This window comes from Poromitra crassiceps, assembly GCF_964638095.1.
Source record: "Poromitra crassiceps genome assembly, chromosome: 22".
NCBI lineage: Eukaryota > Metazoa > Chordata > Actinopteri > Beryciformes > Melamphaidae > Poromitra > Poromitra crassiceps.
This window is the reverse complement of record NC_139647.1, coordinates 5,734,770-5,753,887: the sequence shown is the minus strand read 5'-3', so window position 1 is coordinate 5,753,887 and position 19,118 is coordinate 5,734,770. Positions and strand designations below refer to the sequence as shown.

Below are 19,118 nucleotides of genomic sequence, written 5' to 3'. Positions count from 1 at the left end.
TAAGTGTTGTAGGGCTGTGAGTGGACCTCATCCCTGGTGAAAATGCCAAATGCTCACCAAACGAGTACCTCACATCTGCTCCTCTTTTTGTATGAGATTGAGGGGCTTTTTCATATACAATTTTGAAACAGTTCCCCAAAAGATCTAGAATAATTACAAACAACAGATGTTCCACAGTCTCGATATCAGAATCACAAAATCTGCAGTCGTTCATATCAAGCTTAAATCTTTGTCTGCCTGTATCACGTGGAGGCTGGCTTTGCAGGGCTAATCCCTTGGCACCTTCGTTAGTTTGAAGCAGCTACTTTGAGGGCTGAGCTCTCTTCAAATGCCAATAAAACATGTCTGCACAAGTTCCTCATTAACTCTGCAGCAGCACATTAATTGTGCACTGCCTGTCTTCTCCTTGTTCATGTGTCTTGAAAGTTTAAAGGAAGGACCACGAGAAGACAGCATTTCAGAACATAATTATGGCACACAGAGAGCACCACAGACATCCATAGATAGTCCAATGAGTTCTTCCTTAATTGGCCCAAACTAATGACACCCCTCCATGAAGTTTCATGAGGCCTGTCATTGTGCCTATCTCTGTCAGAGCGATGAACGCTGCTGGGGTACAAATGTAATGTTTCCCCATCTGCCGCTGCTGTTATTTTATTTATTTTTTCCTTTTATCCTTATGTATTCTTAGGGGTACAGGTATCTGTATATTTATATACTTTCTCTGCCCTTTGGTCTGGACCGTGGTTTTGCTTTGTGATTTGATACAATGATACATTGTAGCTCTTTCTTGTAATATAAATGTGCTGCTGAGAGTGAAGGCAGTCACTCGCCACACTGCACTTTGCTACCATGCACTTTATATCTCTACTGTGCACGTTAGATCGCTGCTACAGTTGTCATTTGCACTTTAACTGTTGTGCTGCACTTTAAACTGCTGCTCTAGACTGTTCTTATAATGTTTTTATTTGTCTTATTGTTTTTATGTATGTAGCCTACTTTGTACTATGCTTTTTGCAACCCAAATTGCCCTTTTGGGACACTTAATACATCTTGAATCTTGAATCTTGATGAGCCCAACAGAAAAACCGATGGACAAACAGACAAACGGCACTGATATAGAACATTTAAGTCATATTAGCCTTTTTTATTTAGACTAGAACAAGAGTGCGCTCCTTTCTAGCCTACCGTGTGTTGTCCTCTTCCTCCTTCCTCCTTCCTCCTTTTTTTTTTTTTTTTTTTTTTTTTTTTTAACAAATTTATTTACATAATCAGAAAATACAGGTTCACAACATAGAGGTTACAAGACAAATGCAAAGGCCATTCAACAAAACATACAGAGAATACAAAAAGAAAAGAAAAAAGAGGAGGCATACGAGAGACTAGATAAGGTTACAAATCAAATTCTATAGACAAGGCTTTAGTTTTCACAGCTTTAGAGTTTGTGCAGTACTTTAGTGTATCCAGGTATGCTTTTAAGTATGCCTTGAAGACAGTAAGATTAGGTTTCTGCTTTGCAAATTTGCTGGCATGTATATGGAATTTTGCTAATAGAGAAATGAGGTTGAAGACATATATTTTTTTAGAGGGGATTTCATCAACAAAAAAACCAAACAAAATAAAATCAATTTTAAAGTTGAGTTGAGTACCTAATTTCCTGTTCAACAACATATTAAGGTCCTGCCAAAAGGTCTGAGTATAAGTACAGTCCCAAAAAAGGTGAGTTTCTGTTTCATCAACAAGGTGACAGAAGGAACAAAGAGGGTCAATGTTTAGTTTGTATTTTACAATAACTGAATTGACAGGATAACGCCTGTGCAATATTTTCAGAGATACTTCTCTTACTTTATTAGAGACAAAGAATTTTCTAGGTAATAACCAAGTCTTTTCCCAATCTATGTCGAGATACGAGTTGTTCCAAACAAATATACACGCAGGTCTACTGAAAATCTCCCTCTGAATTAGTTCTCTTATACATTTGTTATCAGTTTTTTTACTCAAAAAGGGATCTGAGTTTCCTATGTATAATTCTGGTAAGGTAGAAAGATGGATAATACCTCTGGTTCTAGATGACATCAAGGCTCTAATGCCTGAAGGAATAGCATCAAAAACTATTGCATACTCTCTAGGAAGTACAGGAATATTATATTCTAATAAAAATTCTCTATAAGTAAACATATGACCCTCCTCATTAAACAGCTGACTGACAAGCAATATACCATTATCAACCCAATTTTTGAGAAACAATGATTTACGTTTGAAACAGATATCCTTGTTGTTCCAGATGTAGTATTTGTGTGGGGAAAAATTATGCTTATATACCAAGGACCAGCATAAAAGTAACTGTTTATGAAAATTTGAGAGTTTTACGGGAATCTTTTCTATCTTGTAATTACACCGTAAAAAATAATTGAATCCTCCCAAGGCTTCAAAAATATGTGTTGAAATAAAATTCCATAATGAAGTTGGATTGGCCAAATACCTTTTGATCCACTTAATTTTAAAGGTAGAGTGTAGAGTGTGAAAGTCTAAAACATTGAATCCACCACTACTAAGCTTATTAATCATTACATTCTTTCTAATAAGATGAGACTTTCTTTTCCAAATAAAATCAAACAAGGTCTTGTCAACTTTTGTATAGACATCTTTTGAAACATCAAGAGCTGAGCTTGTATAAACAAGTCTCGATAGTCCTTCAGCTTTGGAGAGTAAGACTCGACCAGTAATGGTTAAGTCTCTTTGAAGCCATAAATTAAATCTCTGCTGTAGTAAGGATATTAAAGGATAAAAGTTTTCACGAATTCTTGAATTTTGTTCTTTAATTATGACAACACCAAGGTATTTAACTTTAGCTTTCACAGGGATTCCTGAGATTTCTGAGTCATTGCAAGTCTTGATAGGGAGCAGGTCACACTTGGATAGATTAAGTTTGAGACCAGAGGCTGCAGAAAACTTATCCAATAGCTTAACTGCAATATCAATCTGAGATCTGTCCTTTAAAAAGAGAGTTGTATCGTCTGCTAGCTGACTCAAAGAGACAACCCTTCCTGCTATTGGAATACCTTTTAAGCAGCTTATTTTAATATAATTAGCTAAAATTTGCATGGGAAGTAAGAACAAATATGCGGAGACGGGGCACCCCTGGCGAATACCCCGTTTTATATCAAATCTCTTCGTAGTTCCATGGGGCAATTTAATTGAACTATTTCCAGAAGCATATAGGGTACGTATAGATTTTATAAAGTGTTCTCCAAAACCAAATAAATCAAGAGTTTTAAACATAAACTGATGTTCTACAGAGTCAAATGCTTTGCGAAAATCTAGAAAAAGAATGAAGCTATCATCTAACACTAAGTCTGAATAGTCTAAGATATCAAGAACTAGTCTTATATTATCAACTATATATCTACCGGCCATAAAGCCATTTTGGGATTCCTCAATAATATCATTTAGGACTTTCTTTAATTTATTAGCTATACATAATGCAATAATTTTATAGTCATTGTTTAGCAATGAGATGGGCCGCCAATTATCTAAATTTAAAACATCTTTCTGAGGCTTTGGAATAAGAGTAATTAACCCTTGGCATAGTGAGGAGGGAAGTTGTTCGTTGTTGATGCTCTCAATGTAAACATTATGTAAAAAAGGGATAAGCTCTGCAGAGAACACTTTAAAAAATTCAGAAGTTAACCCATCTGTTCCAGGGGATTTATTCAGTTTGAGTTTCTTAATAGCATCTGTAATTTCGACAATAGTGATTGGAGTATCACATATTGTTTTGTTGACATCTCCAATTTTTTTCACATTGCCTAAAGAATTAAAGAAGTCTTGCATTTCACCAATTGTCAAGTTAGATTGGTATAAAGTTTTATAATAATTTTCACAGATTTGAGCTATTTCTTTTGGATTGTCAACAATTGTGTCATTTAGGGAAAGTCTTGTAATACCATTTTTACTTTGCCTTTGTTTCTCTAACCTGAAGAAATAACTAGAGTTCTGCTCGCCCTCTTCCATCCATTTAGCCCTTGAGCGTATAAAAGCACCTTTAGCTTTGCTGATATATAACTGATCTAGTTGTAGCTGTAATGTTTGTAATCGTGCTCTTTGGGTCTCAGACATATTTTCAGGCAATATAGATGATAGGGGAATTAGTTCAGACATAAGACAATTTTCTTCCTTTTTTCTATCTTTCTTAATCTTAGCACCAGTTTTCATTAAAAGTGTCCTTAATTCAAATTTTAGGAGCTCCCAATATTTCCCGTAAGCATTTTCATTTTCTGCCATCTTTAGGTATTCAGATATCTTATTTTTGATGATTAGATTTAGAGATTCATTAAGCAAAATTGCATTATTAAGTTTCCAATAAGCAGGAGTCATTTTAGTTACTGTATTTGATGATGTATTCAAAACCAATAGAATAGCTTTATGGTCAGTTAGTGGTGTCGGAAGAATTTCAACTTTAGCAAGTGAATTAGATAAAGACTCAGATATTAGCCAAAAATCTATTCTTGATTGTAGAGAACCAGATGCATTTTTCCAAGTAAATTCTTTAGAGATGGGATTGCTGACTCTCCATATATCAATTAAGCCTCTCTCATTCATAAAATCAGTCATAATGGAATTTTCTTTCTGCCTACTTGGCCATCTATCAACATCATCATTTACAGTAACATTGAAATCTCCACCCAAAATGATCTTCATATCAGGAAATCTAACTAAAAGAGCATCTATGTTAGTGTGTAAAGATTCAAAGAAGTCCTTGTTCTCTCTAGCGTTGTTGTATCCATAAATGTTGCCTAATAAAAAAAAATTGTTATTGCAAGAAAGAACCGTAAGGATGTAATGTCCATGAGGGTCAATTTGATTGAGGATGATTTTTCCATTGAATTTGTGTTTAAGAGTTAGTGTTCCTGCTGAGCGTTGGCTTCCATGCGACATCCACAAGTCCTCTCCCCATTGCGATTTCCAGAAGTTGTAGTCTTCATTAACAGAATGAGATTCCTGGATCAAACATAGGTCTGCATCAAAGTTTTTTGCATAAAGAAATAATGCCTTGCGCTTAGTAATGTCTCTCAAGCCTCGAGTGTTAACTGAAAAGAGTTTCATAAAGAAGATAATTAAACAAAATTGTCACAGTAACCTGAAAGGTTCCAAACCTTAAGATGTGTTGAACACAAAAACCACGAGAATGAGGTAGTGAATAACAACCCTTAGAACTGGTAAGAACACAAAATGTTTTTTTTTTTTTTTTTTACCCTGACGATTGTGGATTCTAAGTAACATTAATTAAGCATTTAGGATGAAGCTATAAAATAAGAGGGACAGAGGTTGTATAACTAAAATAATAATATGGGTTCAGTAGGATTTCACCCCTCCAATGACTAACATTGGCAATTAAGTATCTCCAAATTCAATAGAAATGGATAAGCAGCCTGAACAGAAAGGTGCAATGAATAAAAGTGCTCAAAGAACAAAGGCCGGCTATACATCACTTGTGCAAGTCCTCTTGTGAAAAGAGAGGATATCATGAATTTAAAAAAAAAACATGTAAGAAAATAGTAGATAGCTCCACCTATGTAAACAATCAACCTACTTGTCCAGCAATAGTCTATTTAAATAACACTTCTCAGCGAGTTGAGCATCAGCTGAGTACTTGTGTTACCTCTAATCAGTCAATCTTCTTCCCATCAATGAAGGCAAAAGCACCGCGGAAAGAGGCTTTCTTTCCCTCTTCCCTCCTTCCTCCTCCTCCTCGCTCATTTCTGCCGTCTGTCGTCATACGTAGCTCGCTGGCTGCGCCGCCTCGTCCTCAGTGCTCCTCCTTCCTAGCCTCACAGACAGCAGCGCTGTTCTCTGTGTGTCTGCTTACAGCACATAAGACCCAGTTCTTGATGAAGGCAGTGGAGCTGAATGCGTGCTTTAAAATCTCCACCCGTCTCGGCCTCATTGAGAAAATAAAGGCTTTTTAACTTGAGATCTGTTGCCTTTTTTTTACCCTTGCATTGAAATGCTATATAATGTTCCCCTAACGAGCACCTGTCTAACGAGCACCTGTCTAACGAGCACCTCCGAGTGAGAAAAGACTTCCTGAACATTCATGATGCCGAGCCTTGATCTTTTCATCGGTAATAGCTGCTTTTAACAGCTGTGGATTAACCCCCCCCCCCCCCCCCCCCCCCCCCCATGGCCAGATCTAGCTGCTTATAAAGACACTAATTACAAGGAAGCTACTGCAATTACTATCATTTTTGGAGCCATTCAAGTCTGTAGCGTTCAGTAATGCCTACTAATGTCACCAAACACCTTTTTGCACGTTTGATTACTTTGGAAAATACTCAAGTGCATTGAGCATCAGAGATGAGGGACTTGGACTTGGGACTTTAAGTCACACACAGTGACTTGAGACTTGACTTGGACTTAAGGTTTGGGACTCGTGAACAATCTTTATTTTGTGTGCATTAACATTAAGGAGCCGTATGAGCTCACAATCCCGATTGTGATGACATCACAATCGTGACAGACACATACCGCCGCCACGGATACCGCCACCCACTTAGCCAATTTGAACTAATAACTAAGAATACTCTGGAGATGATGTGCCACTTGTCCTCTTCTCCCTACTGATACTCCACTTATAAAGCCTCAGCCAGGAATGATGACATCACAATTGCTCAAGTGGCATCACTGATGACATCATTACTGATGACATCATCACTGACGACATCACAATCATGACACACATTACCGCCACATACAGACACCACTTAGCCAATTTTAACTAAGAAGAAGAAAGAAGAAGAAGAAGAAGAAGAAGAAGAAGAAGACCATGATGATGATGATGATGATGATGATGGAGTAAAAAATGTAACAAACGATTTATTCATGAGTTCACAAAATGTAAGAGAATTTTACAAATTATTTCAAGCAGCATGTTTGCACGAATAAAACCCTCAGGCTGGCATGTCATAAGGCTGTGGTGATGTGGAGTGGCAGCTCACTTGCTGTGAGCCTGGTATAGCATTTGATCACTGTTGTAAACATTTAAGCGCTATGCTACATGTCTTCCTTGAATCAAAGAGAACACTAAGGCGGGATGATACTCTGAATATTAAAACATATTTCTACAGTGATTCTTAGTCAGATGATGCACTTACATTCATTTGAACACTGCACCACAGATCATATGCACAGGCTGTTATCTACTTGGTATGCTCTTGATTCACTGATATTGACTAAAATTAGATTGTCCTACTCGCCACCATTTCAACAAAATGCTGATTTTCTGCACGACACATTTAACTGTTTTCATTGTGTGTGTATGTGTTTCAAGTAATTGCTTCATTTTGATGAAATTATAAAAGTCTGTATCACGTATTCAAATGAATTGTACTTTTCCTTTCAATAACATGATATCAACTGCTTTAGAAATGTTGCTATATCCAATGAGTGGAGCGTCTGTACACAACAAAATGAACATTGGTTAGACTGCAAACATTGTTTGTTAAATATATTCCCAAAAATATTCTTAACACTGTAAGACTGACTTTACAAATACAGAAACCCGAGCCGAAACCATTCAATGGTGCATTCATCGTGATCTGTTTGCATGAACATCATGTTTCATCACAGTTCATTTCCTGAAGGTTCATGCCAAAGCTACTTGCTACTTGTTTTTGTGAATGAAATTTCCCACTCTTTGTATGAATTTACCCAGTTTGCTTTCATGGTGACTTCGTGCAGTCCGGCCCACGCTCTGCTCATTAGTCGCGTCACCTTTAGATAAGAGCATGTTCTTGGCCTTCTCTTGGGATTGTGTGTTAACAGATCTCGTTGGCAAATGTGACGATTGCTTATTTTCAAATGCACAGAAAGGTTCAAATCTGCTGCTGTATGGAGGACGACTGTCGGCACCTCGATCTGCACGCCGATTTCCTGATTCAAGGCTAGGCCTCACATTTTTGTCACCGAGGTTGTGCGTCTTTTCCATCATACTTTTGGAGGGAGAGTTAAACCGGTGGTCCTCCTCGGTTCTAAATCGAGGGGTGGATGATTTCAGATGGTCATCAACAGACTGGTTCCTCCAGTGCTCTGAAGACCTGCCTGAGTTGGTCGTGCTTTGGCGAAGAGTCCTCTCCCCGTCGGATTTTCTCTCTTCATTCTCACCGGTTAAGGTGTCCGAACTGCCACCCGACTTTACACTCAGCGTTTCCCTGATCCGAGGAGAAAACACCTCTTTCTTCTCCGGTATGTTAAGCAGTGATCTGATCTTCTTGGAACTGGTCTTTAGGAAATGTGGAGAGCCCGTGATGCCAGTGGATGTAGCTGTCAACAGCTCCTTGGGGTTCCCATCGAGGGCCGCTGCAGACACACTTCTACACGGCGCTTCCTGCCACATGGGAGTAGGCGGGCTCTTTGGATCCACAATGTTCTTGACATCGAAATGAGACACAGATCTCTGATCCTCATTCAGATTTGATCCATATCCTCCTCCATTGTGTGCATTGACCTCTGTGTTTCTTATTGGCCTGGTTGCAAAAGCCCCTCCGTACATGTGGCTTGGGGAGTCCTGGTGGTATTCCGTGTTTGATCGAGGGTCTGCCACGCTGTGCCTTTTGTACCAACTGTCTGTCTGAATGTCCGGATTCTTATTCATCGCCCCGCCTTTATCTCTGCCTAAGCTGGCATACGCAGAGGGGTGCTGAGGGGTTCTTCCTGGACCATAGCTTATATTATTCCGAGCATCATCCAAAATCTGCAGACTTTGTCTCTTCAGCTTGAATTCTTCATTATTTATCATTCGATTTTCCGCTCCCGCCGTCGGATTCCAATGCGTTGACGAGTAGTGCGAAGCAGCGTTCGGCGCTGCTGTGGGGTCAGTCTGACAAGCACCAGCGGAGGCGCTGTTTGTGTAACTGTTTGTCTCCAATTGCTCTGGAATGGTGGACCTGAAGACAAGCGAGGACCTCATCCTGGCATGCATGAAGGAGCTAGCTTTGTTGTCTTGTGGTTCGTACTGGTCTGAATAGTCAAAGGAGTCTTCATATGGAACATCAGTGTTTTTTAGGTAGGACTCAATCCTCTGTATGCGCATGAATGACTTGGATGTACTGTCCGGGGTCGGCATGTTCTGCTGGGACAGGACCGCTTGGTCACTGCTGTGGTAAGTGTGCCGCATGTTTGGACCTCTGTATATTTGTAGCCCTTGGGAGTAGTTGTCTAAGACCATGGGGTAGATGTTCCTTCCATTAGGAAAGGCTCCTGTGTCTCTAGAGATATTCCAGTTGCTTGCCCTGTGTCTGGCGTTCTCTGGAACATAAACATCTTGTCTCTCCCCAGCGTAGCTGTGCCTCTTCAAAAAGTTTGCCTCTGGAGACTGGAGTTGAGGTGTGTGGTACTGAACACCCATCCCATTGTCAATAAAGGGCCTGGGTTCGATAGGCTCTTCTTCATAAAGCCTCTCTTCAAGTTCTCTAATGCCTATTTGCCTCTCGCAAGTCTTCCGATAGACTGTGTCCAGATTATGCCGCAACAACTGATCCTTCCTTTCAATTCTTTGGGCAGAATGAGAGATATATTTTGGCAACATTTGCTTTCCATTTGGCATTTTGCTTTGAAACACACCCTCTTGGGGGCATAGTTCAGCTGGCACAGTTGAGCGGGCATAGAGTGTTCGAAACTCCTCATCGTAGGACTCCACCAGGTGGCCTGTTATGACTTGCACCATACTCAGATTGATCTTCTCAAATGACCATGTGAAGCTAGAACAAACATGAAAACAAGAATATTAATTAAAAGGGGAAAAGACACTGTAAAGAGTAGCATAATGCCACTAATAGAATATCCTCATTGCAAAGTCAGCTGTGCTTGTTCAATTTAATTGACTTGTTATGCAGTAAGATGCCAGTGCAAAAGATCACAGTTTGCACTTTCGAATGAGCCAAGAAAACTCAAAAAAGATCTCAAACAAAAACATTTGGAGGATTTCTACTTTGATGCAAGTCTGAGGAGGATAAGTTTTGAAAGCATGTATTATGTACTTGTATTTTGCACCTCTTTATTTTCTATAAATGTTTGCCATTGGCATTATTATTATTATCCCGGGAAATTGGACTTCCCATGCATGAAAATAAACCAAACTTTGCAGAAAGGTCCAGTCCCATGCCAAACGTCGTTGACACGAATTTGGCACCAATAGTCCTGATGGTGGCGCTACGTCTAAAGTTTCAAACTTTGAATATATATATAAATACATAACAAATCAGGCATATGTGCTACGGCTTTGCAACTTTCACCAAAATGTGGCCCCAAATGAGGAGAAACTTTTGTATGCTGCAACCTATGGCCAATTATGAAGTCTAAAGACCGCAAAACTGCAAAAAATTTAAAACTAATTCAACCCACACACACACACACACACACACACACACACACTTATGATGATGTCATCAGTGATGTCACTTGAGCAATTGTGACATCCCTGATCAGTGATGTCATCAGTGTTGTGACATCACTGGATTTGGGACTTGTGAACAATCTTTATTTTTGTGTGTATTAACATTAAGGAAAGGTCTATTAATAATAATGTTAACTAATCAATGCTGATGCTGTATGCTAATAGATAGAGTGTGGATAATACAGTGGCCTACATGCTTTGAATCCTTTAGTTTGAGCTATGCAGTGTTCTAAGCAGACTGGATGACATGCAGCAGATGATAGAACGCTCATCCATAAGAGAATTGAGATTTGACTTGGACTTGTGACCAAAGACGTGAGACTTGACTTGGACTATAGCCAAAAGACTTGAGACTTGACCTGGACTCTAGCTCAAAGACTTGAGACTTGCCCGGCCACGATAGTTAATCTAGTATTTGTGTGTGTGTTTTGCACATTAAACAAACCATGTTTAGTTACATGACCACTGTAACAGTCAGTGTAAAGAAATGACAGCTGCTTTGTAGAAAATTGACATACAGTATGTAGTCGTGTTTTGCTTTGTGAGTCTACACCTCACTGATCTCACTATAGCACCTCACCTCTTGTACTGCACATTGATTTACCTGTATGAGCCGTAGACTGCTGTCTGGCAGTCCACTAAGAGAAACCTCTGCTCCATTGCCCCATGAAATTTAGCTCCGGATCGACAGAGGTAATCCTGACCTTTGACAGTGCGCACTCTCATGTTCTGTGGTCAAGGCAGTGAAAAGAAAATGTTACATATAGTAGCTTATTGTAAAAGAAAAATGTTACATACAGTAGGTTATTGTAAAAGAAAATGTTACATACAGTAGGTTATTGTAAAAGAAAATGTTACATACAGTAGGTTATTGTAAAAGAACATGTTACATACAGTAGGTTATTGTAAAAGAACATGTTACTTATACTACTGTAGGTTATTGTAAAAGAAAAATGCAAAGACTTTTTTTTTGTCACTGTTAAATTCTACAACAGAAGGCATTCAGGGTGTCAATCATACAAACACTGTGAACTTATAAATGTGAAACAGATGTGTAGGCTGATGTGCAGAAGTCGTTCTGTTCTTCTTCCTTTTTTTGACCGTTTTGACCGTTTGAAAATATAATGTACTTTATGTGTGCCAGAAATGTTGTTTGTTGCCTCTCTTTTATGCACTTAATGGTAATTTACAGGGTGTGTTTGATCCCTTAACATATTTTAGCTAGTAATTATAACCCCACCCAGTTCAAACAGGAGAAACCAGGGTTTGAAATAAGGCTTGAGGCTTTTCTTCAACAGTGAGACTGCATGGAACCATTTAAACCTTTAAAAAGCTGAATAGACTTTAGTGCCTTTTTATGGATCTTTGATATATATATATATATATATATATATATATATATAACAAATATAACATGTACAGAGAGCTGCCAGTCTACATACTGTACCTACTGTACAGTAAAAGGGTGTAATATAGTGCATTTCTGAACAGTCAATCACCCTCAAAGTATGGATTTCCCAAATATGAGATTTATCTCCACACCCTTTTCATTAAGCCTTATGTACATCTAGATTATCAGAAAAGCTGTAATATTTTTTGTTTGTTTGTTTTTTGTTGTTTCAAAAATAATTTCATTGGTCTTTATGAAATGCACTTTGCACACTTCTATTGAAAGATCGTTATTAAAAAGATCAAGATTAGGTTTTGAAGTCTCAGAAATGAGTGTGTTGTTGCACTAGATTTAGACTAACAAAAGTGTCATGTTCAAATAGTGTACTTACCCTAAGTTGTTGTATTTTTATATCTTGATTTTCAGCCATTGCGAGGAAACTTTTCAAATGGAAATCATCCAAAAGTATGTAGACCGGAACTCCTCGTATCGAGGCGTCAACAGTTTCTTTGAATATGTCTACATCAGTGAAGATGTCCATCACAATGGCAATGACCTGCGTGGAAATAGTGAGTGAATTATGTTCAGTTAAATGCACCTGAAACCATATCATAACCGTCTTTGACGGTTCAGTCCAGATTTGTGAATATGAACAAGACTATATTGAAAATGGTGCAACAATGTGATTTCACTGGGATAAAAACAGGGAGAAATATGAAATAAACTACATTTGGATCACTTTGACGTTTAATGAGTGTCTGTCCTTCAGTGGATTTATGGGAATGTTGTGTGTGTATGCAATATACTGTATAAGAGAGAGTCTTTCAATAAAGAATGTAAAGCCTCCAAAATAGGTATTTTGACAGCTACGAAACAACCCAGTGTTTTGAGTCTGTAGAGAAAGAGAATGGTGATTACAGTACAATTTTGCCCTAAGGTGTTTTTGTCTACACAATACATGAGTCAGTCTTTTTGCTGTGTGAGTGGACTGCAAGTTTAATTAAGAGCCAGTGCAGCCGTTTCAGGATTGTACCAGTGCAGAAGAATACCAATAGACTCCTAATCACGAATCCAAGCTACTGTATAGGTAGCCGTTACATGAGTATATCATCAAACAGCATGAGAACTAATGTGATTGTATAAAGTCATGTGATTGTATCAAGTCATGTGGTTGTATCAAGTCATGTGGTTGTATCAAGTCATGTGGTTGTATCAAGTCTATTAGATCATATTGCCTCCCACACTTCTTTCTCATCATGCTAAGTTGCAAAACCAGATTTTGACCTCAGTAACCCTGCTGTCACTGAAAAATGAGAGGAACTGCCTTGGAGGAAAATGGACTTGTGAAATACTTTGTAACACAAGAACACAGTTGTAAAATTGAACACACTAGATAAACTGAGTAGATTTACTGTTCTGAAGCAGAACTAGAACAGTCTGGCCACTGCACAGGTTTTTTCCTGCATAAAGGAATTTTTGGCGCCCCCCAAAGAGGTTTTAGCCACCCCCAAAGGCCCAAGGCGAAAACAAAAACAAAATCCATGACAATGACTGATATATTTGGACAAACCTGACTGCACACTGACTCAAAATCAAGCATTTTAATTGTATCAATTTAGAGAATAAAAAAAAATCCCACATTTGGACCTTCCTTTCTAAAACTTGACGTGCTGTAAAAAGCTCCATAAGTTCTTAAAATCACAGATACATTTGAGATCAGGACAACTCTGACTACACACCGACTCAAAATCTAGCATTTTTACAGTATCAATTTATAGAAATGTCAAAGTTAAAGTCTCACATTTTGTATGTTGTGTGAAACTTGGGGTGCTGTGAAAACACATTGCTCCAGAATTTCTGACAATGACTGATATATTTGTGTTCAGGATAACCCTGACTGACTATACATTAACCCAGAAGTCGAATGTACGCATGATCGGAGTGATCTTGATTACTGTCGTGCGTATTCACCCCCCAAATGCCCATTGTGATTGTGTGTAAAACAGTGTGTAATGGTTTCATTGTTGCAGGTAGACATTGTGCTTGTGTGTAACACAGTGTGTCATGGTTTCATTGTTGCAGGTAGACATTGTGCTTGTGTGTAACACAATGTGTCATGGTTTCACTGTTGCAGGAACACGTTCATTACCTGTCTTGCATCCTGAATATGTTTACGGATCACCTCCTTGATCGTGGGCTTGTTTTGTCTCGGCGGATGAAAAAGCATATCTATGTTAGTCTGGAGTCGGTCATGCATGACCTCTGGCCACCCTAAGTCCAGGTCCGGGGTTTCCACATCTGAGTGGACGGGCCAGTAGGTGCCGGAGGAGGACGTGCGGTCCGACGGGCCGCTTAGCTCCTCCGTGTGATTCCCGGGTGGGGGTGGTTCCGCATGAGCAGCGATGAAGAGGAGCTCGTCCTCCGAGAGGAAACTCCCCACGCGCTCCCCTTTGAGGAACTCCCGATATCGCTCTCTGCCGTCGGCCACCAGCTGATCGATGGCGAGGCGATAGGACTCCTTGTAGTGCGGTTGAATATAATCCTCTGGCTTTAACTCGCCCCGCAAGGAGGACAGCATGGAGATCTGCTGGGATTCCATTGCTCCGCACACAGTGGGCTCAGTAGGACCTGTTGAGGAAAACAACGAGAGGATGCGAGAGGACATACCAGTCAAAAGATAGTCATGTATGTAGCGTTCTACACATGATGGGAGGGTGGGAAATGTGTCGGAGGAAGCATGGTGCTAGTCTACGGCTCTCCCCAGATCAACAGAGGGGGTGGAGCCAAGTACAATTGGGGAAAAATCTGGGGGGGGGAACAAAACAAAACAAAACAAAAAACGTCCAAGACGTGTGACAAAGCAGGGCTCTGGTACGAGTTGGGTGTGAGAACGTGTTGGGAACTATCTATAGTATAGATAGTCATACATTGTATAGATTCTATACTGATTTGATAGCATTAGGCTGTGTCTGCACATTCATGCTGCAAGCATCCTGTTTCAGCTCATCTCAAAGGTGTTTAATTGGGCTGAGGACTGGGGACTGTGCAGACATCACAGTCAACTAAAGTCACTGTCATGTTCCTGGATGCACCTGGCCAGCAACAATGTTTGCGTGGCATTCAAACAATAATCCGTTGGTAATAAGGGACCACATCTGTGCCAAGAAGACATTCCCCACAGCATCACAGCAGCATCATTAGGCTGGCAGGAAGGATCCATGGAGTGGTGCTGTGACAGCAGCTTCTCATCCTCCCAGCATGTTGCAACACAAGTAGGGTTTCATCAGAAGAAGAACTCATCAATCATCTGGTTTTGATGATCATGACAAGCAGACGCATAACTGAACTTCTTCACCCTGTCTGCCTACTGAGCCATACAGGCGTGACTCATTGTCTGGAGGAGCGTGATGCATATACCGGAGGCGGGAGGTGTGCCTAATAAAATGGCCACTAAGTGCATATTTAGAAAACAGGCTATTTACTGAGAGGAACACATTTTTATGTCTTATTTGATTTTTAATGAATTTAATAAGCTGTAATTTGACATAATGTCACACAGCTCATCAGAGTCATCAGGGGTTGTTGAACCTGTTCAACCTGGGATGAATCGTTGTACATGTCCAGAGTTTAAAATATGTGGAATACAGACTCTTGAAATTAGCTTTCCAAACAATTCTTCCAAATTAACATGTCTACTTTTGCCCTTTAGATATGTAACAAACACCTTTAGATATGTAACAAACAAACAATATATTTCTGAATACCTCAAAGACCAGTTTGTAATTTGTGTACAGAGCTTGATCTCACTTTTGAATCAGGTCTTAACAAAGAGACCAAAGTCTGTTGAGGGATTCATGTCAACAGTGAGAACAAATTGTATGCGGTTTCTCTATGTCACTGAATGTTATCCTTTGTTAAATCTTTCTTTACAATTTCAGTTGAAAGTTTACATGGCGATCTACGGGGTTGAGAAACCCTACTGGATCAACTCAAAAATGCATTCTGGTCACTAGGCTTTTTCTTAGCTCCTGAAAAGCTGACCTGAGATACAAGTTGTTTCACCCAACATACAGTCTGTCAGGCTACAGCGTGGAGCCACTCGCTCACCGGCTGAATGGGGAACTGACACTGAACTCATTCAATGTTTGTGCAAATTTTTACTGCCTGAGTTTTATTGCAGGTCGGCCTGTGTACACTGATGTGACATCATACATTTAGACACAGGATCGATTGTTTCTTGTATCTCACAATTAAAGTTCACTTCAAACAGGAACTGTGTTATAACTGTGTTATACCACAAACATATTCAGATACTTCTATTAGTCATATCATGATGTAGCCTAATCCATCAAAAAACTACACTTCTCACCATAAACCTGTACAATCAGCACATTTATATTATCATCACAACTCTTTCTGGTTAGAGAATACATTTTAAATTGATGCAGTTCATATTCCTTTTTCAAGTAACACAGCAATTCTTTCTGGTTCAGTAGCCAGTTCTTTGACGCTTTGAAAGCATAGTGTGCAAGTCACAACATGATCTCACATTCTACAGCAGTTAACTTACATTAAGACTGTGAATTTTGAGAAAATCCTCTTGAACGCTCCCAAAATATCCCACATGGATATGATCAACATGTCTGTGTCTAGATGCTTGATATTTGAGGAAGCTAGTGTCTGCCTGCTGAAAGCCACACAGACAATAAGGAGGTGACCCAACATGAGAAGCAGTCTGCAGATGGAGGGTGTGGATTCCAGTTTTGACATGCAAATAGCTCTGGCTGCAAACAGGCACCCATAAACCTGTTTGAGATATTTAGCCACGCCCCCTTCCTTTTGACACACACTGAAAATCCAGATAACAGAGGAGGAAAGATAACGAGGAGGAAAACGACATTAGGACTTTGATGACTACTTGGAGGTTCAGTCCCCTGTTGCATGTAGTGCCGTACATTTACTGTATACAAGTTGGACAGAAACGTCAAGACTGTGTATATGATTTGCTTTAGGCCTACAGTGTATATCTCCTTTATTATTTGCTTGGTACCTTCTGAACTGAGTGACATGGAACAAAAGAGGTTTTAAAAGACACATAAGCGTTGCAAACATGTAATTTGATCTTATCTGGAAACGGTACCGACACACCAGGCTTTGTTTACAGGCAACATATTATTATGCGATGGCCATCATGTGTCGAAAGCCAAGGAAGAATGCTTTTCTTCAAAACAATCTAATATCTAACATTTATATAGCATTTCTAATTTCCTTCAATGTATTTGAGTTGCAGTGTTATTTTATTTTTATTTTCATTTTTATTTTTTTTCATTTTATTTTTGTCTGTGCTGACTAAGATGTGCAGCATACACAGAGGTGAAATTGGGTCAGTTTGGAGTTAGAAATGTCATGAGGAAAAATGGTGTCGTATAAATATTCCATTGTCAGCTAAATCAATTTTCAGATTTGCAATCATGAACACATGAAATTGAGAGCAGCATTTACGTGCTAAATTATGCAAAGCAAGTGATTCAAGATTCAAATTCACTTTAATAGCCACAGTAAGTAATTAGATCACATCAATAGTATTATAGGGACGAAGCAATGCAGAAAACCAATCACAAATTATGAAGTGCAAAATATAAAGTTAGAGTGACGCATGATGGGGGCAGGGTAGGATAATGTCCGTGGGGGGGATTCTGCATTCCTTCTGTAATCCACAGCCATCTCCACTGTCTTTTGAGCATTGAGCTCCAGGTTTTTTGACTGCACCAAGTCATCAGGTGGTCGATCTCCTGGCGGTACGCACACTTGTCACCATCGGAGATGATGATATCAAACCTGTATTTGCACTCTTTAAACCGCTGTTTGTCTCTACTTCTGAATGCCTCCAGTCTGAGCTTCTTGAGTTCAGCAGTGAACCAGCGCTCGTTGCTGTATTTCACTGTGGTGCGTGTTGGAATGCAGGTATCTTCACAGAAACGGATGTAGGAAGTGATAGCTAATGACTGGGCTTGGATTGTATACAGTACCACCCATTAACTTTCTTATCTAGGGCCTATGTGGCGTGCATGTATCTGTCCCAACTTTGTTTTGAAAACCCCTCTGAGTTTGATGATGATGATATTGCTGGAGAAGTGTTATTGTAGAATGACCTGTGTGAAGGACAGACCAAATCCCCCTTAAGCCAAGAGTTTTAACGGGGCATGTGGCCTCCTAATAAGAGGTTAAACTTTCAGAACGGGGTCTCATCCAACCTCCCATGATCATCACCAAAGCATTCCTTGAGTCAGTCCAGCTTTTCACAAGTGTTATAAACTGTCCAGAGGCACAGAACTCTGAACACCTGACTGAATGTTTGAATCTTCCCCACTGGCTATAAACACCAAGCCCAGCACCCATGCCTGGACATGTGAATGCATACTGTACAGGTGGTTAAAGCACAAAAGGAGGCCCCCCTTGCAACATGGCCGTCAGGGAACACTCGGTGGAGAAGGAGACACAATGAAATGCAGTATTTGGGTTAGGATTAGAGAGATATTGATCAGTGATCACATACTGACATGTTAAGTTAAATCACGTGTTAAATATTTAAAATATTTACCAAATGCTTAATAGTAGATTTAATTCACAATACTCACTTGCAGAATCAGTTATGTGCATGCATGTTTTTTCTTCTTCTTATCAATAATTTAATCTGTTCACCTGAACAAGTTCACTTTAATATTAATGAATGTCAGCATGAAAGTAATTTCTTCTGCTCCTGTCTATTCTTTATCTTATTTGTATCATTACATATATAAAGACAGGAAATTAAATGCTTTTCTCTCTCCATTGTCATAATATACTGATTATTGCAAAGTAGTCCTTCCAATGTAATGGATTTGGCAAAGTTGATATCTTCTACGATCAAATCAAATTATTTCCTTTTACTCCCCTATTGAACAAATTATTAATTTTGATTACTATATTTAGTCAATGTATATTAGATTCAATACAAGGTGAATGGGAAACCCAAGCATGGAAGTCTGTCATATAATGCCTTATATAACATGGACATGCAGGTAGCCTATGTTGTTAGTTCTACAATACTTCATTTGAAAAGAACCGTGCACAACAAGATATGTGCACCATTGTTCAGTTGTACCCTGCATGTGGGTGTGTGTAGATTCAATAAGGTATGTACTCAGTCTCTGGGAGTTTCTTCCCCTCGAGCTGCATCACAGGTGACTCACCTTTTGTGAAACCCAAGACGTGTTCCATGTTGTCATCCTGCTC

The 19,118-nt window shown here is 39.4% G+C and overlaps 1 protein-coding gene across 1 annotated transcript; it reads right to left on the bottom strand.

The window, feature by feature from the left end:
* Positions 1-6,896: 6,896 nt before the first annotated feature.
* Positions 6,897-14,442, bottom strand: fam83b (family with sequence similarity 83 member B; the record flags this gene model as incomplete). The annotated part of the gene is made up of 4 exons (XM_083658122.1): positions 6,897-9,758; positions 11,058-11,182; positions 12,235-12,399; positions 13,993-14,442. 4 exons carry the CDS (start codon positions 14,440-14,442, stop codon positions 7,664-7,666), a joined length of 2,835 nt encoding a protein of 944 aa, XP_083514248.1. The 3' UTR covers positions 6,897-7,663.
* Between the last annotated feature and the right edge of the window lie 4,676 nt (positions 14,443-19,118).